Source organism: Hippopotamus amphibius, chromosome 4, assembly GCF_030028045.1.
Source record: "Hippopotamus amphibius kiboko isolate mHipAmp2 chromosome 4, mHipAmp2.hap2, whole genome shotgun sequence".
In the NCBI taxonomy this organism is placed as follows: Eukaryota; Metazoa; Chordata; class Mammalia; order Artiodactyla; family Hippopotamidae; genus Hippopotamus; species Hippopotamus amphibius.
In genome coordinates, this window is record NC_080189.1 from 84,263,250 (window position 1) to 84,290,288 (window position 27,039).

The 27,039-nt window shown below is 43.8% G+C and overlaps 1 protein-coding gene across 1 annotated transcript; it reads right to left on the bottom strand.

Annotated features, from left to right (window-relative positions):
• Nucleotides 1-14,492: 14,492 nt before the first annotated feature.
• LOC130850881 (adenylyl cyclase-associated protein 1-like) lies at nt 14,493-17,163 on the bottom strand. Its single transcript, XM_057730327.1, has one exon. The coding sequence runs from the start codon at nt 17,020-17,022 to the stop codon at nt 15,547-15,549; it is 1,476 nt and encodes a 491-aa protein (XP_057586310.1). The 5' UTR covers nt 17,023-17,163; the 3' UTR covers nt 14,493-15,546.
• Nucleotides 17,164-27,039: the final 9,876 nt, after the last annotated feature.

Consider the following 27,039-nt stretch of genomic DNA (forward strand, 5'->3'; position numbering starts at 1 on the left):
AGGAGTTTTCAAAGATCCCCAGATGAACCAGCGTCGAGAAACAACACGTTTCCACACTCTTGTGTGTGCACTTAAAATATTTAATTAATGGTGTTTTGAATACATTTCTTCATGCAGGTTGATCTCAAATTCTCTTGTATTCCTCCCATTAAAACAATAACAACATACGTAGAGAAAATGGACCCCACATTCTTGGTAGGATTATAAAATGGTACAGGCACTTTGGAAAGCAGTTGGCCATTTCTTAAAATGTTAAATATAAATTTACATTATGACCCAGAAATTCCACTCCTGGTATATACCAAAAAGAAATGAAAAAATATGTCCATGCAAAGACTTGTATGCGAATGTTCACAGAAGCGCTCATAATAGCCAAAGAATAACCCAAATGTCCGTGAACTGATGAATGCATGAACATTATGTGGTCTGTCCATACGATGAAACAATAAATCCAGTCCACACAATTAAATGGAATACTATTTGGTAATTTTCTTTAAGTACTAATACCTGCTACAACATAGAGGACCCTCGGTAACATTATGCTAAATTAAGAAGCCAGAGACAAAAGACCACATACTGCGTGATTCCATTTACTTGAAATATCCAAAAAAACAAACCTATGAAGAAAGAGATAAGTGATAGTCTGGGAGTGGGAGTGGGAGCAGGGATGACTGTAAATTGGCAGGAGGGATTTTACTGGAGTGATGGAACTGTCCTAAAACTGGATCAGTGTCGATGATGGCACAGCTGGATACATTTACTAAAAATCATTGAATTGTATACTTTGTTTTAAGTGGATTTGTGGTATGTAAGATATACCTCAATAAAGCTGATAAACCATCCCTAGGCTTGTGTGTGTCCGACAGTGATCGAGGCTGTGTATAAGTGAGGCCTGTGATGAATACAGCCCCACGTTACAGGTCACGTCCCCTCGCTGTCCTCCTGTTTTTTCCAGGAGACCCCACAGGATCCGTGGTTCTCAAAGTACGGTCCCCGGAACAGCAGCATCAGCCCTACTGGAGAGAAATGCAAATCACTGACCCACCCCAGATCTACTGAGTCAGAAGTTCCGGGGGTGCAGACCAGCGTCTGTGCTTTAACGAGCACGCTGGGTGATTCTAATGCATCCTAACCTGTGGGAAACACTGCACTCAACCTACAGGCCAGCCTCGCGCCTCTCCCACCTGTAGGCATAGGAGTGATTTACCTTCTGAGATTAAAAGAAGAAACGTGGATCTTCTCATAATAGCAAAAAACTTGAAATAACCGAAATGTCCATCATCAAGTAATAGATAAACAAATCCTGTTATATCATGCCAATATCCCGTAGCAATGAAATACTCATCCACAATAAAGAGGAATAAACTCTGATACAGGTAACTCATTCTGCTGAAAGAAGCCAAACAAGTTTCATTTAGATGAAACACTGGAACAGGCAAAACTCATCTACAATGGTGGAAAGCATATCAGCAGTTATGTGGGGCTGAGCAGTGGAGAGGGATTTACTACAAAGGGGCTGAGGGAACTTTTAGAGATGATGGAAATGGTCTGTATTTTGATTATGGTGGTGTTTACAGGGGTGTGTTCATTTGTCAGGACTCAAAACTATATGCTTAACGTGGGTATGTTTTATTGTATTGTAAAAAATATTACCAAAGAGAAACCTTAAATTGAGTTGGGAAAACAGAAGGGGGAGCTCTCACTCCCTATGCTGATTACAGAGCCCAACAGGAAGAAGAAAGTCTCCTCTTCTTTCCTGACAAAGACTCAGCCAATGAGAAGCCACAGGCTCTTTGTTTACTCCCGCCCTCCCAGCTCCCTCTATAAAAGCCCGCTCCTTCCCCAGCTGTGGGGGGATTTGCTTGTGGATCCTCATGGTTGTGGGCCGGAGTTGCAATTCTATTCTGATCCAGAACCCATCTTTGCTGGAGAAATAACTGATGGTCTGTTCTTTTTACCACAACAGTATGTAAGTTATATGAATAATGCTGGGTTTTTTTTTAATTACTATATGTCATTTTTCTACAGTTTTTTTCAGCTTTGGTGTAATATAACACTGGTTTTTAAAGGAAAAAAAAGAAAAAAGGAACTGGGCCTAGGTGACTCCTCTCTCGGTTCTCTCTGGTCGGCCTGTCTAAGGAGGCTGCGGGGTGGGCTGGGGATGTGGGGGGCCCTTGGCTCTGCTTCATCTCCATGTGGTAAACGCCGGGAGTCGGGACCCAGCCTGCCTTCTAGAGGAAGGTCGGCCAGAAGCCCTCTCTCCCACTCCACCCGGCCGTGGGGTGGACGGCTGTCTTGTCAGGCACATGAGGATGCGTGTCGGCTCTGATACACACCCAGACCTCTCGCAGGGTCTGGGAGACAGTCCCCTCCTGACTTGTGTCTGTGGCAAGGCCACCTGTGAGGCTTTTCTGAAACGCTGGCTTGTTGGCGTCTTCCGCTCAGTGCTTCATGGCATCCCTGTCCTCTCCTTTTTCTCCCCCGGGCGTTTCAGTGCTGTCCTTCCTCCTCCCTGCTCTCTCGCAGGTTTGCTCTCCTGGGCCCTAACAGCGTCTGTTTCCTAGGTCTCAATGCTCCATCCAGATGAGGTGGCATTGACCTCTCAGAATGAACCTGTTCAAAATTTAAGACTTGTTTTATACTCCAACTCTTCCCTGCCCAGTGCACCCAATCTCAGTAAATGGCCCCACGTTGGCTCAATTACGGCAAAACTCCCAGGAGTCGTTTTTAACTCCCCTACCCAGCAAACCCAACAGCCAGTTCTCTAGGTTTTATCCAAAATGTGGTGGAATACATGCAACATCTCTTTATCTCTGGTCTCCCAACCATGCTGCCTGCCCCTCTTGCCCTCCTGCAAGCCAAACACCACACAATAGAGCAGGGTTGGCAAACCTTTTCTGTAAAGGCCTGGATAGCAAATAACTGAGGCTTTTCAGGCCACGTGGTCTGTGTTGCAGCTACTCAGCTCTGCAGGGAAATCAGCCACAGGTGTGTAACGTATTTAAACAAATGGGTGTGGCTGAGTTCCAATAAAACCTTATTTACAATATAGGTGTGTTTTGTGCTGGTCTCAGGCTATCAGTAGTGATGCTATTGGCTAGAAATGCCTGGGGCAAGAGTTTGATCCCTTTCGGGGACCACTTGCCTGAAAGTAAGGAGTGTCTCTTTGAGAAGGTCATTAAGACACTTCACGAGGCCAGCTGCCTACAGGCCTAATGTGGATGGAAGATGCAAAGAATATTAGGTTGGAGAGGCCACTGTGGAGTCTCCTGAGAGGTAACGTGGGAGCCCTGGTCAGAGTCAGTGATATGTGTCCATCCAAAGGGAAGAGGAATAAACAGGAAAGAGATGACCTGTTCAGAAGAGGAATTCCGGATGGGGGTCGCCAAGAGGAGTCCCTTGTAAGTACTGGTGATTGTGACACCCTCTCGGCAAGCCCCAGCAGAAGCAGGCAGTGGGCCAAGGAAATGAGTCTGCCAGCAGGAGTGTGGTCAGTTTCCCTGGGAGTTTGTCCCCATCAGAATGGCCTCTGTTTGGTTTGGGAGCAGAGAATGTACTTGTCTGTTTGTCGCAACCTTGGCTGCTGCTGGAGAGTGGGGTCCCCTCCCTTGAGGCCAGGTTCTTAAGGCACAGCTCCCCAGGTGACCCGAGGTTGTGCAGCTCATTGCCCGAGTTGATGGAGTGGTCCATTACCCTGAGACATCTGTGCTGGCCGCAGTGTGGAGGGCTTAGTGAGGGGGTCTGCTGGATTGTTGACAGTGGCTTCTGACGTGGCATTGTTAGTGTGAGCGGAAATGTGAGTAGAAATGATAGGAACTGGGGACTCCACTAATTCCTTGCATATCTGGCCCCCGAGGTGGGCTTGCCTCCTATGAGAAAATTGCCCCTTAGCCAACGGCGAGACCAAACCACAAGGCCAACAGCAACCACCCAAGAGTCTGAAAATGTGAATCTGTGAAAAGCCCCTTTGCATGGCCTCCTTGAGGGCTGGGTGAACCGCTGCGAGTCCCGTGCCCGGGGCTGAGCGGGAGCGCCTCCTCCATGAGCGAGGGGCCGGGGGTGAGGCAGGGGGAGCCGGCTCCTCCAGCTGCATCGTGTACGTGGAGGTGCTGCCGTCCGTCCCACACAGTTGCTCCCAAGGGGCTCCCCAGGTAGCCGGAGTGGGGGTGGTGGGGCTCTGCTGCTTCCTCCAGTGTCCCAGGCAAGGGGCTGGGCGTGGGGGAGGCCACATCCTCCTGTAATTTGGAAAGGCCTTTGACGCCAGGTGTCACCCTGTCCTGAAGGTACCATTTCCATTTTCCCAAGGAGGCTTCAGTCGCCGTGCCGAGCTTCCACTGGGAGGCATCTCGAACCCGGGATGTTGTAGAAAAGTGGATCTGGAGTAGTCAGGTGGGGGCTTGTTAGGGCCTCAGATTCTATAAGAGCCCAAGAGGATGCCCAAAACTGGCACTCAAAGGCAGTATTTCAGGCTGCTACTGTGGATAGGTGCTTAGTCCATAACCCCACAGGAAGCCAGGTAGACTCATGTTTGGTCCATTGATGCCAGGAGGCATAGTCAGGTGTGGCCGAGGACTTGACTCGGAAGGCAGGGCCAGAGGGGTCTAAAGGTAAGGCTTGTTGGACTGTCCGCTGGGCCGCTTCTAAAGCCCACGGTTGGGCTTCATCCCACTGGACGGTGGTAGAATCGTGCAGGTGACTGCACGTATAGGGCAAAGAATTAGTGAGAGATGAGGGGTGTGTTGCCTCCAGAACATGAAAAGACCTGGTGAGTGTTTTGTCTGAGCGTGGTGAGTGGTGTCACGTGAATAATTGATGTTTGACTCTTCAGGGATTTCTCGGCCCTTAGAGAACCAGGTGATTTCCTGAAACTTGACAGCTGAGGCTGGGCCTTGGGTCTTGGGAGGGTCAATTGCCCAGCCACGTTGCTGTGGCTGATCTGGGAGGGCGTGCGAAGCTGCCTCAGAGGGACCCGCAGCCTAAGGTCATCAGTATGATGCCAAGAACAGCACTTTCCGATTGTGTGGTATTTAAACCCTGGCGGCAGAGGTCAGGTACCCTTGCAGGACTGTTCACATATCCCCTTGGGAGCCTCGTGATATACATGGAGCCCCTTCCAAAGTGAAAGCAAGTTGGGCCTGGGGTTCTTCCGTGATAAGAACAGAACAGAACATAGGAGCTAGGTCCGCGTCCTCGAAGGACTCTCCTTGGGCCTGTCGTATGACCTCACTCAGTCCTAGAATATTAGGAACTGCCCGAGCATTGCAGTCCCGATAGTCAGTGGTGAGGTTCCAGGTTTGGTGGCGGCTTAAGTACTAGCCGCGTGGGTATTGAAAGGGGAGATGGTGGGCCTGGTGACTCCCATCTCAAGCATGTCATTGACAGGGCGTAAGCCTTCAGTGCTCTGTTTAAGTCGGTACTGGGACTGTTTACCACCCTGACCAGAGGAGGACGAGTCCCTGGTGTCCATTTGGTGAGTCCCACCAGGAGGCCAAGAACCTGGGCTTGTTTCAGGTGGCATGGTGTCGTGTCAGGGCATCCATGCCCACAAGAGGGAAAGAGGAGCTGGGTGGGGTGAGAGGAGCCCCAGAGGAAACCCTTTGAGGTGAACGGCCCAATCATGACATCCGAATGGGTTTGTGCACCTTTGAGGGTTTAACCAGCAGTGCCTGTAAGAGAGGGGCTCCCATTTGGGGACTTGAGGGATTGCCTGGAATGACAGTGACCTGGGCCCTGGCATCTAATAGGAGTAAAAAGGACTGCAGGTTTGCTGTCCTAATGGACCACCAGAGCGGTACAGGGGTGATTGTCCCCCATAGGTGGGCAAAGCCTGGGGAGCTGCTAGTTCCCTAGGATAGGGGCTGAGGTAGCTGCCAGTCCTGAAAGTTAGGGAATGGAACAGAGGGGTTAGGGGGAAGCTGGGTGGCAAAAGGCCGGCCAGCAGAAGGGGGCTGCAGCTGGGAGAATGCCAGTTTCAGGGCCTGGAGTCAGAGGCTGGCTGTCCAGAGAGTTAAATGGTCAGGAGCCCAAGTTGTCGTGACTCCCAGCGGAGGTTTGCTTACACAAAGGATCACCTTCCCACTCAGCTCAGGAAACCCAGGGAAGCCACGTGAGCAAGTTAAACTCCAACCACCCAAGTATTAGAAAGTCTCAGGGTGTGTGAGGCTGGTCCTCAGCTAATCGGGGAACCCGTGACCTTTCAGGTGACTACTCTTCTCTCTCCTTCTTCCAGGCAATAGAGCTCTCAGCCTAGGGAAGTGCTCTGCACTGCTCGGGTGTTAGTAATGAAAATGACCCCCCAACCTCCCCAGACCAACAAGGAGACCTAGATGTCTTTTCCCTACCTCGGCACCCATTTTCACTGCTCTTGTTTGTGGCTTTGCCTTCAGCCCTATTCTTTTCTATCTTCTCTGGCTACAGGGGGGAAAAGAGGTTACAGTCCCCTAAAAGAAAAGATATATTTTTTAATTTATTTATTTTATTGGCTGTGTTGGGTCTTTTTTGCTGCGCCCAGGCTTTCTTTTAGTTGCGGTGAGTGGGGGCTGCTCTTCGTTGTGGTGTGTGGGCTCCTCATTGCCGTGGCTTCTCTTGTTGTGGAGCACGGGCTCTAGGCGCATGGGCTTCAGTAGTTGCAGCACATGGGCTTGATAGGTGTGGCTCACGGGCTCTAGAGCACAGGCTCAATAGTTGTGGCGCACGGGCTTAGTTGCTCCACGACATGTGGGATCTTCCTGGAGCAGGGATCGAATCCGTGTCCCCTGCATCGGCAGGCGGATTCTTAACCACTGCACCACCCAGGAAGCCCCAAGAAAAGATATATTTTTAAATAATACTGTTGGATACTGTATACTAGAAAAGGGGCATGGAGCAGCTTTTTACAACACGGTGATCAAAGGCATTTTCAGAATAAGGCATCACTGCATTGAATGAGATACTGAGTTATCTCGATGAAAATAAAAGCAGCAGCAACTGGCATCTTGATGCTTCTCATTGACAACCGACAAGAAGGAGGACGGGGAGGGTATGTGGGAAGGGACCTTTGGAGGGGAGGGGATATGGGATTCCAGGGCTGTTCTCTCTCTCTCTCCTTCCTGCCCTGCATCTCTCTCTAAACTTGAAAGGGCTGAATCCTGGTTCGTGAGGTCATGGAGGTAACACTAGAAGGCCCGTTTCACCTGTAATGAGCCGTGGGAACATTCACGGAGCAGGTGCATCCGGGGACCTGCGAGAAGACCCCAATCATCTGCAGTGCTGCGGGAAATGCCAGAGCCTCCAGTCTCCTTCCCGGCCAAGCGCAGAAATGGAGAGTGGGGGAGGCCGCAGTTGTACAGGTCTTAACATAATTGAACTCCCCAGGGTAAAATCTGAAATGAAAGAAAAGGTCAAGTATAGATGTGATCATGCAATCTGTTATGGACTGAATGTGTCTCCCCAAAACTATTATGTTAAAGCTCCAACCCCCACGTGAGGATACAGAGAGAAGGCGGCCACTTACAAGGCAGGAAGCAGCATCTCACCCGGAACCGCGTTGGCTGGCACCTTGATCTGGGACTTCCAGCCTCCAGAACTGTGAGAAAATCACCTTCTGTCGTTTAAGCCACCCATTCTAGGGTATTTTGTTACAGCAGCCCAAACAGACTAAGACATAATCCTTTGCAAATTATATTTTTTCACATTCTGTCCCCCAAAGGCAAACAATTTTTGTGATGTTTTCCTACTTTATATATGTTTTCAGCGTTTAATCCTCTTTAGTTAGCAAGAATTTGTTGTGTTAAAATGAGGTTGGAGAAGAAAAGAACGAACCCACCTTCAGTACCTTAGAAATGCCAGGTACTCTAGGAAGCCGTGTCCATTCCCACTGAATATTTTCATCAGTCCTGTGAGGTGACACTGCTTTTCTTTCCAGAGATCACACAGCTGTAGAAGAGATCTAGCACGTCAACTCAAGTGTATCTGACTCCAAAATGCTAGCTCTGTCCCCCTTTGAATTATTTTTCTTAAACCTAAACTACATTCAGTAAAACTCTGGTGTTCAAGATAGGAGAACACCAAAGAGTGTTCTTGAGTGATTTTACATCTTGGGTGCATGTGTTGCAGGAGAGCCAGAGGCGCATAAACGATAGCCTGTACTCAAGCACCTTCAGAGCACTTAGAGAAACCACGTGGCCTCCTGTCCAACAGTCAGGGATCTGGGACCAGGCCCTGCCGTGGTATATAAACTGTAATTACAAAGACTGACGTCACCGTGGGCTGAGGCAGAGGAGCCCCAGGAGAGGACCTTGAAAGGTGAGTGGAATTTGGAAAGGATGAGGATGGAAAGAGGCGTGGGGGTCAGAATAATGGCCCCCTGAAGAAGTCCACGTCCTGATCCCTGGAACTGGTTACGTCACATGGTAAAAATTACTTTGTGAATGTGATTAACTTGATCTTGAGATGGGGTGACAATTCTAGATTATCTGGGTGGGCCTGATAGAATCACAAGGTCCTTATAGAGGGAGGCAGAAGCGTCACAGTGAGGAGTAGGAGAGGTGACAATGGAAGCAAGAGATTGGAGTGAAACGAGGAAGGGGCTATGGGACGTCCGTAGCCTCTAGAAGCACACCAGTCAAGGAAATGGTTTCTCCCCATGGAACCTCTAGAAGGAACCAGATCCACTGCTACCTTGACTTGAACCCAGTAAGACTGATTCTGAATTTCCAACCTCCAGAATTGTAAGATAAGAAATTGGTTTTTTTTTTTTAAGCCACTAAGTTTCTGGTGATTTGTTACAGCAGCAACTGGAAACTAATAAAGGGAGCCATTGAATTTGGAAAGCAGCAAGATCAACAAACCTAAAAGGCAGTGACTTCTAGGTGATAACAAAGCCCCAGCCCAATACTGGGGTTAGGGAGAAGTAGGATGCAAAGCCAGGATGTATTCGTTTGCTAGGGTTGCCATAACAACGGATCACAAACAGAGCAGCTTAAACAACAGAAATGTGTTGACTCACAGTTCTGAGAGGTAGAGGCCCAAGATCAAGGTGCAGGTAAGGTGATGCTTCCTCCGAAGGCAGTAGGGAAGGATCCATCCCAGGCCTCTCTCCCAACTTCTGGTAGTTCTTTGGCTTGTGGCAGCATAACTCCATTTTCATGTTGTGTCTCCCTTTGTGTGTGCTTCTGTATGTGCAAATTTCTCCTTTTTATAAGGACGCCAGTCATGTTGAATTAGGGGCCCAGCCTACTCCAGCATGACCTCATCTTAACTAATTACATCTGCCATGACCCTGATCCCAAATAAAGCCACATTCTGAAGTACTGGGGGCTAGGACTTCAACAAATGAATTTGGGGGGAAAGGGAGGACAAATTCAACCCATTGAACAATAAACAGGAATTGAGTCCTGCCATTGCCAACGCGACCTGTAGCTTCCACGATATGCTAGATGGATGTGAGTCACGAAGAGAACAGAAAGTCACTGCCTTCTAGGAATTGACATCTGTGCCTTGGCTTCTAGTAGCCCAAGATGGCGTTGAACGCCTCACGGTTTCAGAACTTTTAGGTCATCTGAGAGATGACAGATCCTGTAACAGGACAAGGTGAGAAATCCATGCCAGCAGACTGAGAGAATCAGCCCATTCAGGAAGGAATTTATGCCGGTATCGGGGGGCACTTGCAACAGTGCAGTGCTTCGCTCCTTCAAAGCACTTAGTTTCCTGCAGCTCTTGTTCCTAACCATATTTTCATTGACCCCTTGGCTCTTATCACCAATGGTGCCCTTCTGAAAGTGAAAATTCAGAGCAGTAGAAAGAGCTGCCCAGAAAAAACAGGATTGGACTCTGCAGACTATTTAACTCAAACACACTGAGTGATACAGGATGCCCCGGGAGTTCGGGAAAAGCTCCTTCACGGGGCAAGGACAAGGCAGAAAAAACAATGAATAGAGATGGAAGGATAAGCAGGAGAGGCTTGAAACCCACAGATAAGGAGATAAGTGGATCACAGTGAGAAGGGTAATCCCAGAAGCTGTGCGACCTGCCCAGACTGGGATGTTAGTTAAAGCCGGTCAGTCCTCCAAAGACTTTTTAAACCTGTGCTTTCATCCTGGCACATCCCACCTTCGCAGAGGTCAGTCACCATGTTCAGCCATGACAGGCTGGTCGTCTTCTACCTTCCTTGTTATGTCATTTTCTTTTAGGATTAAAAGAAATGGTTTCTGTCATTTTATTATTTTTAAGATTTTTATTGAAATATAGTTGATTTACAATGTGTTAGTTTCAGGTGTACAGCAACAGTGATTCAGTATATATATGTATATATTCTTTTTTAGATTCTTTATCATTATACGTTATTGCAAGATAGAGTATAGTTCCCTGGGCTATACAGTAGGTTGTTATTGTTTGTTTTATATAGTGTGTGTATATTTTAATTCCAAACTCCTAATTTATCCTTACCCACCCCCATCATTTTTTTTAATAAATTTATTTATTAGTTTTATTGGCTGTTTTGGGTCTTCGCTGCTGTACACGGGCTTTCTCTAGTTTCAGTGAGCGAGGGGCTTACTCTTCATTGTGGTGCGTGGGCTTCTCATTGCTGTGGCCTCTCTTGTTGCAGAGCACGGGCTCTAGGCACATAGACTTCAGTAGTTGCTGCACATGGGCTCAATAGTTGTGGCTCCTGGGCTCTAGAGCGCAGGCTCAATAGTTGTGGCACACAGGCTTAGTTGCTCCGCGGCATGTGGGATCTTCCTGGGGCAGGGCTTGAACCTGTGTTCCCTGCATTGGCAGGCGATTCTTACCCACTGCACCACCTAGGAAGTCCCCCCATCATTTTATTTAAAAATAAGTTGGTTCTTATTGTTGCTTCAATCTCCCCCCAGATTTTTAAAAAATCAATTAATCAATACTTATTCAGAATGCTGTGATATTCAAACACACTTTTTATCCAGTGAGTGTCCTGAAGGGGTGTGCAGAATGACAGCATAAGAGAGTCAGTTATCACAACACAGATGACAGCGGCTACAGGAGATGCGTGTACAGGTGCTACATACACCCAGTGCAGCAACCCAGTCCAGACTGGAGAGATAGGATATGTCCCAGAGGAGATGCTGAGACAGTCATGGCATTACGTAGCTCACGGGTGTCTTAGTCCATTCAGGCTGCTATCACGAAGTACCAGAGACTGGGCGGCGTATAAACTACAGAAATTTATTTTTTGTAATTCTGGAGGTTGGAAGTTCAAGATCAGAGTGCCAGCATCATCGGGTTTTGGTGAAAACCCTCTTCCCAGTTCCAGACTGCTGATTTCTTGCCATGTCCTCAGCTGATAGAAGGGACAAGGGATCTCTGTGGGGTTTCTTTTATAACATCACTAATCCCATTCATGAGGGCTCCACTCTCACGACCTAAGCATCTCCCAAAGGCCCCACCTCCTAATGACAACCAACATCTTTGGGCTTAGGATTTTCATGTAAGAACTTTGGGGGAACCCATTCAGACCATAGCAATGGATAACAAACTTTTTCTGGGAAGAGCCAGATTGTGAATATTTTTCCTTTGCAAGTGGGATGTTCTCTTCCACAACTCCTCAACTCTGTCATTGCAGTGTAAACACTGCAGCTGTAGATGGTATGTAAACAAATCAACATGGCTATTTCAACCAAACTGTATTTAGTTTCAACTAAACTGTATTTATGAACACTAAAATGTGTATTTCATATCATTGTCGTGTGCCATAAAATATTATTTTGGTTTTTTAAACTTAAAATGTAGAAGCCAGTCTTTTCTTAGATCTACTGAAATTATCATTTTTGTCATTGAAGTAGAGTTGATTTACAATGTTGTGCTAATTTCTGCTGTAAGCAAAGCGACTCAGTTATACACATATATACAGTTTTTAATATTCTTTTCCATTATGGTTTATCCCAGAAGATTGGATGTAGTTCCCTGTGCTATACAGTAGGCCCTTGTTTATCCATTCTAAATGTAATAGTTTGCATCTACCAACCCCAGACTTCCAGTCCATCCTTCTCCCACCCCCCACCAGCTTGGCACCCACAAGTTTGTTCTCTGTGTCTGTGAGTCTTTCTGTTTTGTAGATAGTTTCATTTGTGCCATATTTTAGATTTCACATATAAGTAATATCATATGCTATTTTGTCTCTTTCTGACTTACTTCATTTAGTATGATAATCTCTAGGTCCACCCATGTTGCTGCAAATGGCATTATTTCATTCTTTTTATGGCTGAAAAGTACTCCATTGTATATCTGTACCATGTCTTCTTTATCCATTCCTCTGTTGTTGGACATTTAGGTTGTTTCTGTCTTGGCTATTGTGAATAGTGCTGCTATGAACGTGTATTTTTTTGAATTATAGTTTTGTCTGGATATATGCCCAGGAGTGGGATTGCTGGATCACATGATAATTTTATTTTTAGTTTTCTGAGGAACCTCCATACTATTTTCCACAGTGGCTGCACCAACTTACATTCCCACCAACATTGTAGGAGGGTTTCCTTTTCTCCATGCTCTCTCCAGCATTTGTTATTTGTAGATGTTTTAATGATGGCAATTCTGACCGGTATGAAGTGGTACCTCATTGTAGTTTTGATTTGCATTTCTCTAATAAGTAGTGATGTTGAGCATCTTTTCATGTGCCTCTTAGCCATCTATACATCTTCTTTAGAGAAATGCCTATTTGGGTTTTCTGCCCACTTTTCAATTGGGCTGTTTTGTTGTTGTTGTTGACTTGTATGAGTTGTTTGTATATTTTGGAGATTAAGCCTTTGTGGGTCGCATCTTTTGCAAATATTTTCTCCCATTCCATAAGTTTTTTCACTTATTTAAAAAAATTCTTTGCTGTGCAAAAGTTTGTAATTTTGATTAGGTCCTATTTTTTTATTTTTGTTTTTGTTTCTATTGTCTTGGGAGACTGACCTAAGAAAACATTGGTACAATTTATGTCAGAGAATATTTTGCCTGTGCTCTCTTCTAGGAGTTTTATGATGTCATGTCTTATGTTTGTCTTTAAGCCCTTTTGAGATTATTTTTGTGTGTGGTGTGAGGGTGTGTTCTAACTTCACTGATGTACATGCAGCTGTCCAACTTTCCCAGCATCACTTGATGAAGAGACCGTCTTTTTCCCATTGTATATTCTTGCCTCCTGTGCTGAAGATTAATTGACCATAGGTGTGTGGGTTTATTTCTGGGCTTTCTATTCTGTTCCATTGATCTGTATGTCTATTTTTGTACCAATATCACACTTTTTTGATTACTGTAGCTTTGTAGTATTGCTGAAGTCTGGGACAGTTGTGCCTCCTGCTTTGATTTTTTCCATCAGGGTTGCTTTGGCAAGTTGGGGTCTTTTATGGTTCCATATACATTTTTGGATTATTTGTTCTAGTTCTGTGAAAAATGTCATGGATATTTTGATAGGGATCACATTAAATCTGTAGATTGCTTTGGATAGTATTGCCATTTTAACAATATTCTTCCAATCCAAGAGCATGGGATATCATTCCATTTCTTTGAATCGCCTTTATTGAAACTCTTTATTAATGTTTTATATTTCTCCACATATAAGTCTTTCACCTCCTTGGTCAGGTTTATTCCTAGGTATTTTATATTTTTTAGTGTGATTTTAAAACTTTTTTTTGCATTCCCTTTTTGATATTTCATTGTTAGTGTAAAGAAATAGAAGCAATTTCCGAATGTTAACTTCGTATCCTGCTATTTTGCTGAATTTATTTATCAGATCTAGTATTTTTTGTGTGGAGTCCTTAGTTTTCTATATATAGTATCATGTCATCTGCATGTAATGACAATTTTACCTCTTCCCTTTCAATTTGGATACCTTTTATTTCTTGTCTGATTGCTGTGGCTAGGACTTCCAATATTATGTTGAATAGAAGTAGTGAGAGTGGGCATCCTTGTCTTGTTCCAGATTTCAGCGGGAAGGCTTTCAGCTTTTTCACTGCTGAGTATTATATCGGCTGTGGGTTTGTCATAAATGGCTTTTATTATGTTGAGATAAAGTTCCCTCTATACTCACTTTGGTAAGAGTTTCTATCATGAATGGATTTTGAATTTTGTCAGATGATATTTCTGCATTTATTGAGATGATCATGTGGGTTTTGTCTTTTGTTAATGTGGTGTATTACATTGATTTGTGTGTATTGAACCATCCTTGTGAACTTGGGCTGAATCCCCTTTGGTCTTGATGTATAATCTTTTCCATGTGTTGTTGGATTCAATTTGCTAAAATTTTTTGTTAAGAATTTTTGCAACTAAATTCATCAAAGATATTGGCCTGAAATTTTCTTTTTTGCTGGTTTCTTTGACTGGGTTTGGTATCAGGATGATGGTGGCTTTATAGAATGCTGTGGGAGTGTTCCCTCCTCTTCAATCTTTTGGAAGCGTTTGAGAAAGATTGGTATACGTTCTTCTTTGTGTGTTTGGTAGAATTTGCCTGTGAAGCTATCTGGTCCTGGACTATTATTTGTAGGGTTTTTTTTTTTTTTTTTATAACTTTAAGTACATAAAGGTTTATTTCCACAGGCCTCAGGAAATGGGTAGAAATCACAGGACAATCTCTCTTCCCACCAAAAAAAGTTGCATATTTTGGTAAAGTGTTTGTCCTAGAGGAAGAACTGAAATTTACGTTAGCAATGCTGTGCAAGATTTTTACACAAGACCTAAAACCAGCCTGCAGTGGAGATTTTAGTCCTCTGTTCAGGTGCCCAGACAGAAGCCAGAAGCTGTTGAGCATGACAGGGCAAAGGAGGCAATGAAGATGGATGATGGGCACCTAGCATGGAAGGAGCAAGGGAAGCCAGATTCCTGGGAATGGTGTGGTTTTCCTTTTTTTTCCTAAGTCATCTCTGTAGGAAGGTGCTGGGCAGGGGCCCCAGAGAGAGGAAGGGTCCAAGACTCCTTTAGCTGGCCTGGGTGCAGGGCACCGCCACAGCAGCTAACACAGGACAACTTACTATCTCAGGTTCGGGCAGATGCAGGATGGAATGCAGAAGAAAAGGAATGCTTACAGGAAATCATTTTGCTTGGAATGCTAGATGGCCAAGCTTCAGCCTTTGGTCCTGTGCAACCCTTGCCTCACTTGTCAATAGTGAAATTAGTTTGTTAGAGGAACCAACTAGGATCACACCAGCTTCTGCTACCTTCATGCTCATTGTTAGAAAAAGATTAACTTGTGTGAACATTCTGGTCTGTTAATTCCTGGGGACTGCTTTATTCTTCCCAAGACTATTTGTTGGTCAAATAAACTCCAAAGGCTGAAAGCGAAAACACACCTGTCCTGATCTGCACTTCCTTAAGAATGGACTGGCGGTGTGGTTGAGCTGATATGGAGAAGCTGCACCTTCCTGCAGAAGATCAATGACCTGCTATCCCACCCCAAATCTCAGCCTGAGGTATATTTCAGTGAAGGCAGGTAGCTGTGCTTCTCAAAGCAGAGAAGCAGTTTAAGAGCAGAAAGGTAGAGGAAATCTAGAAAAGAACCGTCTTGATACAGATTTATCCCATGGTGTGAGGGAGAGGGCAGAGAACCCAGTGGCACTTCGCTTATCCAGCAATTTCTGTCACTGTGGTGACCAACTTCTGCCCATTCCATATGGTCTTGAACTGCTCAGGGACTGGGAACTCATTAAAGTTACCGCCTTCTGTAGGAATGAGGACATTCATCTCAGAAGATTTGGCACTGACTATCTCGCAATCCAGGGAATTCTTGCTCAGGTAAACGTGGCAGCCATCTGTCTTGTTGATGGAAATGGTTGGCACTTTACCCATTACCTGAACTTTGACATCCCTACTATTGATTATCTCCACAATGCCCACCACGTCATCAAACACCAGGCCGAGTTTCTTACAGTTATCTACTGTAATGGAGTTAATTTTGCCCTTGATTTGCAATGTCGAGTTGACACACTTGAATATGTAAGCCACCTGTTTCAGCTCTGTGTCATCTATCACCAGGTTGGAAACATTCTCCTGATTTTCCACTCTCCACTTCTTGCCCTCCAGTTCAAGTAGAGCTGGCTCCTTCTTTATGACTGGTTTGGGGGATGGGCTGACTCCTGGTTTAGATGCAGAGAATGGTTTGGGGCCACTTCGTACTGGAGCACTCTGAGCCTTCAAGGCAGGGTTCTTGTGAGTCTTCATGTCATCAGATACATGTTTCAGGGCATGTGTGATGCTCTCCCCCTGATTCATCTGCGCAAACAGTGCTGAGCGTGAAGCAGACTCATCTGAGCCTGAACTGGTGGGGACTGGGGGTGGAGGTGGGCCTGGTGGGGGGGGAGGGGGACCCGATCCAGCAGAAGGTCCAGACGGCAATCCACTCAATTCTTTTGCCACAGGCCCCGTTTTGCTCCAGGCCAGTCCAGTGGTATGGAACTCCTTAATGTAAGCCTGCAGCTCTACCCATACACTCAAGTAAGCTTTGACCCAGTCCACATGCTTCTTATCCACATCTTTGTACTCCTTGAGGACTCGGTTTGTATAAAACATGGCAGCATCATTCATTTCCTTCACATAGGGACCAGGCTTAGGAGCCATAGCCACCCAACCTAGCGCCTGGATACTTTCGCTGACAGCAGACAGGTGATTGAACAACTTGCTGCCTCGGTTCTTCTCCCGAAAGGTTATCACTTCTTGGATCTGCTCGGAGATGGGTGCCAACAAATCAGAAAGCTTGTTGCCTGCTGGCTGCTGGCACTGAGAGGCTGTAACCAAGAGCGCTCGCTCCAACTTCAGACCTGTGTGGACCATCTCTGCATGTTTCTGCACATCTCCCCCAATCTCTTTACTGATCTTGAGGTACTCTGCCACAGGACCAGCCAGCAGTGAGTCAAAGCCTTGCACATATGGAGCTGTTCCTGCTTTTGCAGCACTGTCTCCATACCCACAGTGTGTGTCAGAAGCCTGGGAGACTGCCTCAAGGCGGCCCACTGCTCTCTCCAATCTTTCTACCAGATTTTGCATGTCAGCCATAATGTACCACCTGCTCTGCCTGAAGTTTCTCATCCTCTCTTCACCCATCTCTTCATTCTTCAAAACTCATCTTAAACGCTGCTTCTGCAGAAGGGATTTTCCTGAGCCCCTGGTTACATACTGTCATAGCACCCTGTTCTTCTTTCCTAACACTCACCACATTTATAATTATTTGTTAAATTCCCTGCAAACACTGTCAGCTCCACCAGAGCAGGGTCTACCTTGTTTTGTTTCTGCATTCCCTGGATGTGGCAGAGTCCCTCAGAGTTCTGCCTCACCTCGCGACTGCGACCAGCCGCTCTCCACTTCCGGCAAGAACCGCCCAGCAATCTTCGCGCCTATTTGTAGGGTTTTTAAAAATTATTATTATTACAGATTCTATTTCACGTCTAGTCATCAGTCTGTTCAAATTACCTGTTTCTTCTTGATTCAGTTTTGGTGGGCTGTATGTTTCTAGAAAGTTGTCCATTTATTCTAGGTTGTCAAATTTATTGGCATATAATTGTTCATAATATTCTCTTGTGTTTTTTTGTATTTCTGTGCTGTGGGTTGAGTTTTCTCCTTTTTCATTTCTTATTTTGTATATTTGTGTCTTCCCTCTTTTCTTCTTGGTGAGCCTGGTGAAAGGTTTGTCAATTTTTTTTTTTTTTTTTTGGCACACGGGCCTAGTTGCTCCGTGGCATGTGGGATCTTCCTGGAGCAGGGATCGAACCTGTGTCCTCTGCATTGGCAGGCAGATTCTCAACCACTGTGCCACCTAGGAAGCCCCAGGTTTGTCAATTTTGTTTACCCTTTCAAAGAGCTAGCTTTTGGTTTTATTGATAGTTTTTTCTATTTTTTAATCTCTATTTCCTCTCTGATGTTTATTATTTCCTTCCTTCTGCTCACTTTAGGTTTTATTTGTTCTTTTTCAAATTCTTTTAGGTGGTAGGTTAGGTTGTTTGAGATCTTTCTTGCTTTTTGAGGAAGCCTGTATGGCTATTAACTTCCCTCTAAGAACTGCTTTTGCTGCACCCCATAGGTTTTGTATGGCTGTGTTTTCACTGTTCATCTCAAGGTATTTTTTAAATTTTTTTATTTTTTCATCCCACTAGCTTTTTAGTAGCATGTTGTTTAGTCTCCATGTAACCTTTTTTTTTTTCTTACTTCTTTTCCTGTGGTTGATTTCTAGCTTCATGCCTATGATTGATTTCTTGTGATCAGAGAAGATGCTTGAAATAATTTCTATACTCTTAAGTTTGTTGAGGTGAGTTTTATGCCCTAGTATGTGGTGAATTCTAGAGAATATTCCATGTGCACTTGAAAAGAATGTGTATTTTGCTTTCCTTTTTTGGATGTAATGTCCTGAAAATATCAATTAAATCTAACTGTTCTATTGTATCATTTAGATGATACAATAGAAAATATTTAGGTGATATAACACCAGCTTGGGTCACTGCCCCTGAACGAATTTAGTAACAATTTCTCTCTCCCTTTTTTTTTTTTGTAATTTAACTTTATTTTTATAATGGAGTATAGCACAAAAAAATATATAAGATATTATGGAAAAACCCAAACACACTTTCTGAGCAACCCAGTCAATGGTGATGTTGAGCAGCTTTTCATGTGCTTTCTCTTTTTAAAACAGTGTGAGTAAAATCTACCTCTTGAAATCCAGTTCCTGAAATTCTGTCTTGTTTTCAAGGCCTTTCCGATTACTTACCTTAAGACATTTTTTGAGGGCAGGACACCCTTCAGGCCTTGTGAATTGCAGTGCCCCTAAGCACTGGTTTTCAAGTTGTTGTTTTGGGAAATGGCCACAAGGCAGCAGGATTTCTAAAAGCCCCACTCTGGTTACTGGGGCAACCTGAGCCTTCAGGAAAGTCCTCTTCCTCATTGGAAATTAGAGTGGCCTGTGTCTGTCCAAAAACCCTAGAGCTTGTGTCTCATTCCTTCCCCCACCCCTTGCCTTTCATCCCCCGGAAAAATTCCCAGCCGTGCAAAACCGGCTGTTGAGGGTTCTGTCTTCCCGAGGTGGGGAGACTCTAAGGAAAGAGGCTGGAGCTGGGAACCCCACACCAGGAGATGTGGAGATGAGGTGACTTTTCAAATTTCTTCCCGCCCAGAGGGTCCACCATCCTTTGGGTGTCCCAGGCAGGTTTTAGCTGTGGGTTGGCTCCCCTGCACCTGGAGATTTGGCCCCATGGGGTGGGGATCAGGCAGCACACCCCCAGGGGGGCTGCAATTGCTGGCACATGCACACCAGCTCCCTCAGCCCCATGACAGTCCAGCCTTGGGACCCAAGCCAGCTCTGGCTCCAGATGATGTGACACCAGGCTGGGTCACTTCCCCTGTATGAACTTAGTAACAACTTCTCTTTCTCCCTCCCTCTTTCTCCCCCCCCCCTTGTATTTTAACTTTATTTTTATAATGGAGTATAGCTGATTTACAGTGTTGTGTTTCTTTCTGGTGTACAGCAACTTGATTCACTCACGCAGACATCTATGTATTCTTTCTCAGATTCTTACCAGTCTTATATATTCTTTTTCGGTGATTGCAGTGTGTTGCATCGAGTTCTGTGTGCTCTACAGTAGATCCTAATGGATTACCTGTTTTCTCTATGGAAGGGTATGGATGCTAATTTAAACCTGGTTTATGCCTCCCCCAACCTCACCTTTCCCCTTTGGTAGCTATAAGTTTGTTTTCTAAATCTGTGACTCTGTTTCTGTTTTGTAAGTTAGTTCATTTGTATCAATTTTTAGATTCCACCTATAAGTGATATCATATAATAACTCTCTCTGACTTACCTCACTTAGTATGATGGTAACTAGGTCCAGTTGAGTTGATGCAAATGGCCTTATTTCCTTCATTTCATGGCTGAGTACTATTCCATTGTATATGTGTACCACATCTTCTTTATCCATTCTTCCTTCCAAGGACCTTTAGGTTGCTTCCAAGTCTAGGCTCTTGTAAACAGTGCTGCACTTAACATTGTGTTGGAGGAATCGGTAGAGGTAGGCAGGACACCGAGGCTTATAATGCAGGAAGTAATGTTTATTGTACCGGTACAGGCCCAGGGGATTCACATCCAAAGACTGAGCCCTGAACCAAAGGAGAGCTTCTCCTTTTATAGACCAGTTCCCACGCTTTGGGGAGCCTATAGCTATGTTTATCCATGCAGAAGCAATGTGCAGAAGCCAGAGTGCATACTTTAGTTTTTCCTTATCTCGTTGACCCAGATATTTGCGCTGCCCCTGGCTGGGTCTTGTGAAAGAGGCCGTAAGTTATTTATTCCCTGGGGCTTGCATTTTCCTATGTTTGCTTTGCCCTTCTCTGTTTTTGTTATTAAGCTGCCTCAACTGGGGTGCCTGTGTCTTGTCAGTTTCTGGTTTTCCCAAGGTATATGCCTAGGAGTAGAATTGCCATATCCTCTGACTGCTATTTTTTAGATTTTTAAGGAAACTCCACACGTTTTCCAGAGACGCTGTTAGCAATTTACATTCCCACCATCACTGTAGCAGGTTCCCTTTTCTCCACACCCTCTCCAGCATTTGTTTTTAAGACTTTGTGATGATGGTCATTCTGACTGGTGCAGGTTGATGCCTCTTTGCACTGTTGATTTCCATTTCCCAAATAATTGTTTGGCCAAAAGTGCATTCAGGTTTTTCCATAATATCTTTCTGGCCAACTAAATCATTGGCTTTGCTGAGCAGCTTTTCATGTGCTTTTTCTTTTTAAAACAGTGTGAGTAAAATCTACCTCTTGAAATCCAGTTCTTTCAATTCGCCCTTGTTTTCAAATATTTTTTGATTACCCCAGGACATCTTTTAATGAATGGCAGGTGTCACGAAGGCCTTGTAAATTGCAGTGCCCTAAACACCAGGTTTCAAGTTGTTGTTTCCAGAAAAGGCCACAAGATGGCAGGATTTCCTCAGGCCCAGCTCTGGTTACCCTGGCAACCAGAGCCTGGGGGAAATCCTGTTAGGGCTTTTAAATTACAGTGGAATGTACCAGAACAAGCACCCAAGTTATGTGTCTCAGTACCAGATTTTTAATTAGATTGATTTTTATTTTCTGTTGGGGTTACATTGATATACAGTGTTCTGTATTTTGCATGTATACAGAATCATTTTCAGTTTTCCATATGTGTCTGTGCATCTTTGGTTTCTATTTGCATGCAGGTTATTACAGAGTGTTGACAGACCTCCTTAGTATACATAGGTGCTTGTTGATTATCTATTTTATATGTAACAGTTTGTATTTGTTTATCCCAACCTCGTAACTTATCCCTTGACCCCTTCTTCCTTTAGTAAACATATGATTGCTTTCTAAGTCTCTGAGTCTGTATGTTTTCTCAATTAGTTCAGTGGTGTGTATTTTGAAATTCCAACAATAAGTGATATATTTGTATTTCTGATTCTGACATACTTAGTATGATTTACTCTGAGTTTATCTATATTCCTGCAAATGGCGCTGTAACATTCTTTTAGATGGTAGGATGAGTCATAGTCCATCACTGAAATGTATCACTACTTCTGATCCGTTCATCTGTCCCAGAACATTTTGTTTGTCTCCATGTCCTGGCTGTAACTGGTGCTGCAGTGCAGGATTAGGTGCATGCACTTTTCCATTTCTGGTTTTCTCCCCATGTACTCTTAGGGGTAGTAGGGCAAGATAGTATGGTAGCTCTATTTTTAACTTTTAAAGGCACATGCACAATGTTATCTACAGTCGCTGTTAAGGTTTACATCCCACCAGCACCATAAAAGGGTTTCCTTATCTCCAGGCCCTCTCCACCATTTATTCACGTAGATTTTTGACAATGGCCTTCCAGACCAGTGCAAGGTGATTGGCTGTTGTAGTTTTGATTTACCTGTCTCTCATTATGGCTGTGTTGAGCCTGTTTTCATAGGGTATCTTTTTTTATATACACAGTGTGAGTAGAATTTACCTGTAGAAATTGTGTTCTTGAATGTCTGTCCAGTTTTCAAATATTTTTGAACAGTTAGCCCTGGACATTTTTTGAGGGAGGTAACATTGTATGCCCAGAAGTCCTTGTGAATAAGTGGCCCTAAAAAATTTGTGCGAGGTTGCTTTGGTGGGAAATGGCCACAAGGCAGCAGGATTTCTTCAGGCCCCGTTCTGGTTACCTTGGTAACCAGAGCCTAAGGAGAAATCCTGCTAACATGCTTGTAAATTACAGTGAAATGTGCCAGAACAAGCACCCAAATCATGTATCACATTACCACTTTTTAAAATTAGATTAATTTTTATTTTCTATTGGAGTAACATTCATATACAGTGTTCTGCATGTTGCAGGTATACAGAATCATTTTCAGTTATACCTAGGCGTATATCTGTGTATCTTTGGCTTCTATTTGCATGCAGCTTATTACAGAGTGTTGATAGACCTCCCTTGGTATACATAGGTCTTGTTGATTATGTATTTTGTATGTAAGAGTTTGTTAATCTCAACCTCCTAATTTATTCCCTGACCCATTCTGTTTCCAATGGTAACAACAGGTTTGCTTTTTAAGTCTCTGAGTCTGTTTAATGCATTCTCAATGAGCTCAGGGGTGTGTATTTTAAGATCCCATGTACAAGTGATATCATATGCTATTAACTTTCTGATTCTGACATACTTTCCTTAGTATGATTATCTCTAGGTTGATCTATGTTCCTGGAAATGGCAACATGGGATTCTCTAGATGGCTGACTCCCATGGCATTGTTTACGTGTATTGCTTCTTCTGACCCATTCATCTGTCCACGGACACTTTTTTCCCTCAATGTCTTGGCTCTTGTAACTGGTGCTGCAGTGCAGACTTGGGTGGAATGCCTGTGGGAATTCTGTTTTGTTCCCCCATATACTTTTAGTGGTCTTAGTACCCAATAATGTGGTAGCTCTATTTTTAACTTTTAGAGGCACTTCTGTAATATTCTGATGAGTTTACATCCCATCACACGTTAAAAGGGTTTCCTTAGCTCCATGCCCTCTCCAGCATTTATTCATTGTAGATTTTGCCCGATGGTGTTTCAGACCCGTGCAAGGTGATCCCTAGTTGTAGTTTTGATTTGCATGTAATCATTTGATTACTGCTATGTTAGAGAATGTTTTCAAGGGCTTCCTTCCTCCTTTCCCTTCCTTTCTCCTTTCCCTTCCTTTCTTTTTCTTTGCATTCTCTTCCTTTCCATTCTCTTCATTCACCTCTACACATTTCTTGACGGCAGGTATTTTACAGAGCCCATAAATGTTAAGCTCCCCTAAGAAAACTCTGCGAGGTTGCTTTGCAGGAAACTGCCACAAGGAGGCAGGATTTCCTCAGGCCCACACTGGTTACCCTGGCAACCAGAGCCTTAGGAAAATCCGGATAGGGGCTTTTAAATTAGAGCGGAATGTGAAAGAAAAGGTACTCAAATCTTTTATCTCAGTACCATGTTTTTAAGTGAATTTTCATGTTTCAGGGGAGTAACATTGATATACAATGTTTTGAAATTTGCAGGTGTGCAGAAACTTTCAATTATACATAGACCTCTATCTATGCGCCTTTCCATTCTTTTAAGATATAGGTGTTGAGAGACCTCCCGTGGTATAGCTAGGTCGTTGGTGATTATATATTTTAAACGTAAGTTTGAGTTTGTCAATGCCAATCTCCAAATTTATGCCTCAACACCTTCTGTTTCCTTTGGTGTCCATATGTTTGGATTTTAAGTCTCTGAGTTTGTTTATATTTCCTCAATTAGCGCAGAGCTGTGGTATTTAAGATTCCACCTAGAAGTGGTATATCATTTCTGTCTTTGTGATTCTGACTCACTTTATTTAGTATGATTATATCTAGGTTTTTCTATGCTCCTGCAAATGGATTTCTTCAGATGCTCAGTCATATTCCATTGCTTTCATGTTTTACTTCTGATCGATTCATCTGTCCATGCACATTTTCTTTACTTCCATGTCTTGCCTCTTGTGACTGGTGCTGCAGTGCACGCTTCAGTGCATGGTCTTTGGGAATTCTGTTTTTTTCCCCATACATGCTTAGTGGTTGTAGTGCGCGATGATGTGGTAGCTCTATTTTTAACTTTGAAAGGCACTTTCCTAACGTATTGTACAGTGGCTGTTAAGGTTTTCATCCCACAAGCACCTTAAAAGGCTTTCCTTACCTCCGTGCCCTCTCTAGCATTTAATCACTGTAGGTTTTTGCCGATGGTCTTGCAGACCCACACAAGGTCATTCCTCGTCGTAGTTTTGATTTGCATGTCTATGATTACTGGTATGTTAGAGCATGTATTCAAGGGCTTTCTTCTTCCCCCTCCCTCCCTCCCTCTCTTCCTTCCTCCCTCCCTCTCTCTCTCTTTCTTTCTTTCTTCTCTTCATTCATCTCTACACATTTCTTGAGGGCAGGTATCAGAGAGAGCCCAGCAGTCCTTGTGAAATTTAAGTGCCCCTAAGGAAACTTTGTGAGGTTGCTTTTGTGGGAAACTGCCACAAGATGGCAGGATTTCCTCCGGCCCCGCTCTGGTTACCCGGTCAACCAGAGCCTTCAAGGAAAGCTAAAGAGGGGCTTTAAAATAGAATGGAATGTGAAGGAAAGGGTACCCAAATCTTGGATCTCAGTACCATGTTTTTAATTAGAAGGATTTTCATTTTCCATCGGAGTAATATTGATATACAGTGTTCTCCAGCTTGCAGATATGCAGAGGAATTTTCAGTTATACACAGGCATTTATCTAAGCATCTTTGGATGCTTTTCACATATAAGATGTTACACAGTGTTGAGAGACCTCCCTTGGTATAGCTGGTTCATTGGTGATTAACTCTTTAAAAGGTAAGAGTTTGTGTTTCTCTATGACAATCTCCTAATTTATGCCTTGACCCGATCTGTTTCCTTTGGTAACCATATGTTTGGGTTTAAAGTCTCTAGTGTGTGCATGTTTTCTCAATTAGTTCAGTGCTGTGGTTTTGCAGATTCCACCCAAAAGTAATATGATATGATATCTGCCTTTATGATTCGGAATCACTTCATTTAGTAGGATTATAACTAGGTTTATCTATGCTCCTGCAAATGGTATCATTTCATTCCTTTAGATGCTCAGTCATATTCCATTGCTTAATGTATTACTTCTGATTGATTCATCTGTCCATGCACATTTGTTTACCTCCATGTCTTGGATCTTGGATCTGGTGCTGCAGTGCACACTTCGGTGCATGCTCTTTGGGAATTCTAGCTTTTTCCCCATATATGCTTAGTGGTCATAGCTCCTGATAATGTGAGTGCTCTATTTTTCACTTTGAAAGGCATTTCCCTAATGTTCTGTATAGTGGCTGTTAAGTTTTCCATCCCACCAGCACTTTAAAAGGCTTTCCTTAGCTGCGTGCCCTCGCCAGCATTTATTCATTGTAGATTTTTCCTGATGGCCTTGCAGACCAGTGCAATGTCATTCTTTGTTGTAGTTCTGATTTGCATGTCTGGGATTACTGGTATGTCAGAGCATGTATTCAAAGACTCTCCTTCCTCCCTTCCTCCCTTCCCCGATCTTTATTGGGGTATAATTGCTTTACACTGCTGTGCCATTTTCTGCTGTACAACAAAGCAAGTCAGCTATATTTATACATATATTCTCATACCCCCTCCATCTTGAGCCTCCCTCCCGAGCATCCCTCCCACCCTCCCTATCCCACCCTTCTAGGTCATCAGCAGTTATCGGGGAGATCTCCCTGTGTTAGGCTTTTGCTTCCCACTAGCCATCTATTTTACATTTGGTAGTGTATAAATGTCAATACTACTCTTTCATTTTGTTCCAGCTTCTCCTTCCCCACCTCCACATGTCCTCAAGTCTGTTCCCTACCTCTGTGTCTTTATTCTTACTCTAGCACTGTGTTCATCAATACCATTTTTTTTTTTAGATTCCATATATATGTGTTAGCATACGGTGTTTGTTCTTCTCTTTCTGACTTACTTCACTCTGTATGACAGACTCTAGGTCCATCCACCTCACTACAGATAACTCAGTTTCATTCCTTTTTATTGCTGAGTAATATTCCACTGTATATAGGTGCCACATCTTCTTTGTCCATTCATCTGTCAGTGGACATTTAGGTTGCTTCCATGTCCTGGCTATTGTAAATAGTGCTGCAGTGAACACTGGGGTGCATGTATCTTTTTGAGTTATGGCTTTCTCCAGATATATTCCCAGTAGTTGGATTGCTGGGTCATATGGTAGTTCTATTTTTAGTTTTTTAAGGAACCTCCCTACTGTTTTCCATAGCAGCTGTATCAATTTACATTCCTACCAATAGTGTAGAAGGGTTCCCTTTTCTCCACAGCCTCTCCAGCATTCACTGTTCTTAGATTTTTTTGATAGCCAATCTGACTGGTGTGAGGTATACCTCATTGTAGTTTTGATTTGCATTTGTCTAATGATTAGTGATGTTGAGATCTTTTCATGTGTTTGTTGGCCATCTGTATGTCTTCTTTGAAGAAATGTCTGTTTAGGTCTTCCACCCATTTTTGGATTGGGTTGTTTGTATTTTTGATATTGAGCCTGCAGGAGCTGCTTATATATTTTAGAGATTAATCTTTTGTCAATTGCTTCATTGGCAAACTTTTTCTCCTACTCCAAGGGTTGTCTTTTCATCATATATATGGTTTCCTTTGCTGTGCAAAAACTTTTAGGTTTTATTAGGTCCCATTTATTTATTTTTGTTTTTATTTCCTTTACTCTAGGAGGTAGGTCAAGAAAGATCTTGCTGTCATTTATGTCATAGAGTGTTCAGCCCATGTTTTCCTCTAAGAGTTTTATAGTTTCAGGCCTTACATTTAAGTCTTTGATCCATTTTGAGTTTTTTTTTTCCATTTTATTTATTTATTTGGGGGTACACCAAGTTCAATCATCTGTTTTTATACACATATCCCCATATTCCCTCCCTCCCTCGACTCCCCCCCACTCTCCCTGTTCCAGTCCTCTAAGGCATCATCCATCCTTGAGTTGAACTCCCTTTGTTATACAGCAACTTCCCACTGGCTATCTATTTTACAGTTGGTAGTAAATATATGTCTGTGCTACTCTCTCACTTCATCTCAGTTTCCCC

Coding starts and splice junctions, on each gene's coding strand:
- LOC130850881 (XM_057730327.1), bottom strand. CDS start 17,022: ATGGGTGAAGAGAGGATGAGAAACTTCAGGCAGAGCAGGTGGTACATT.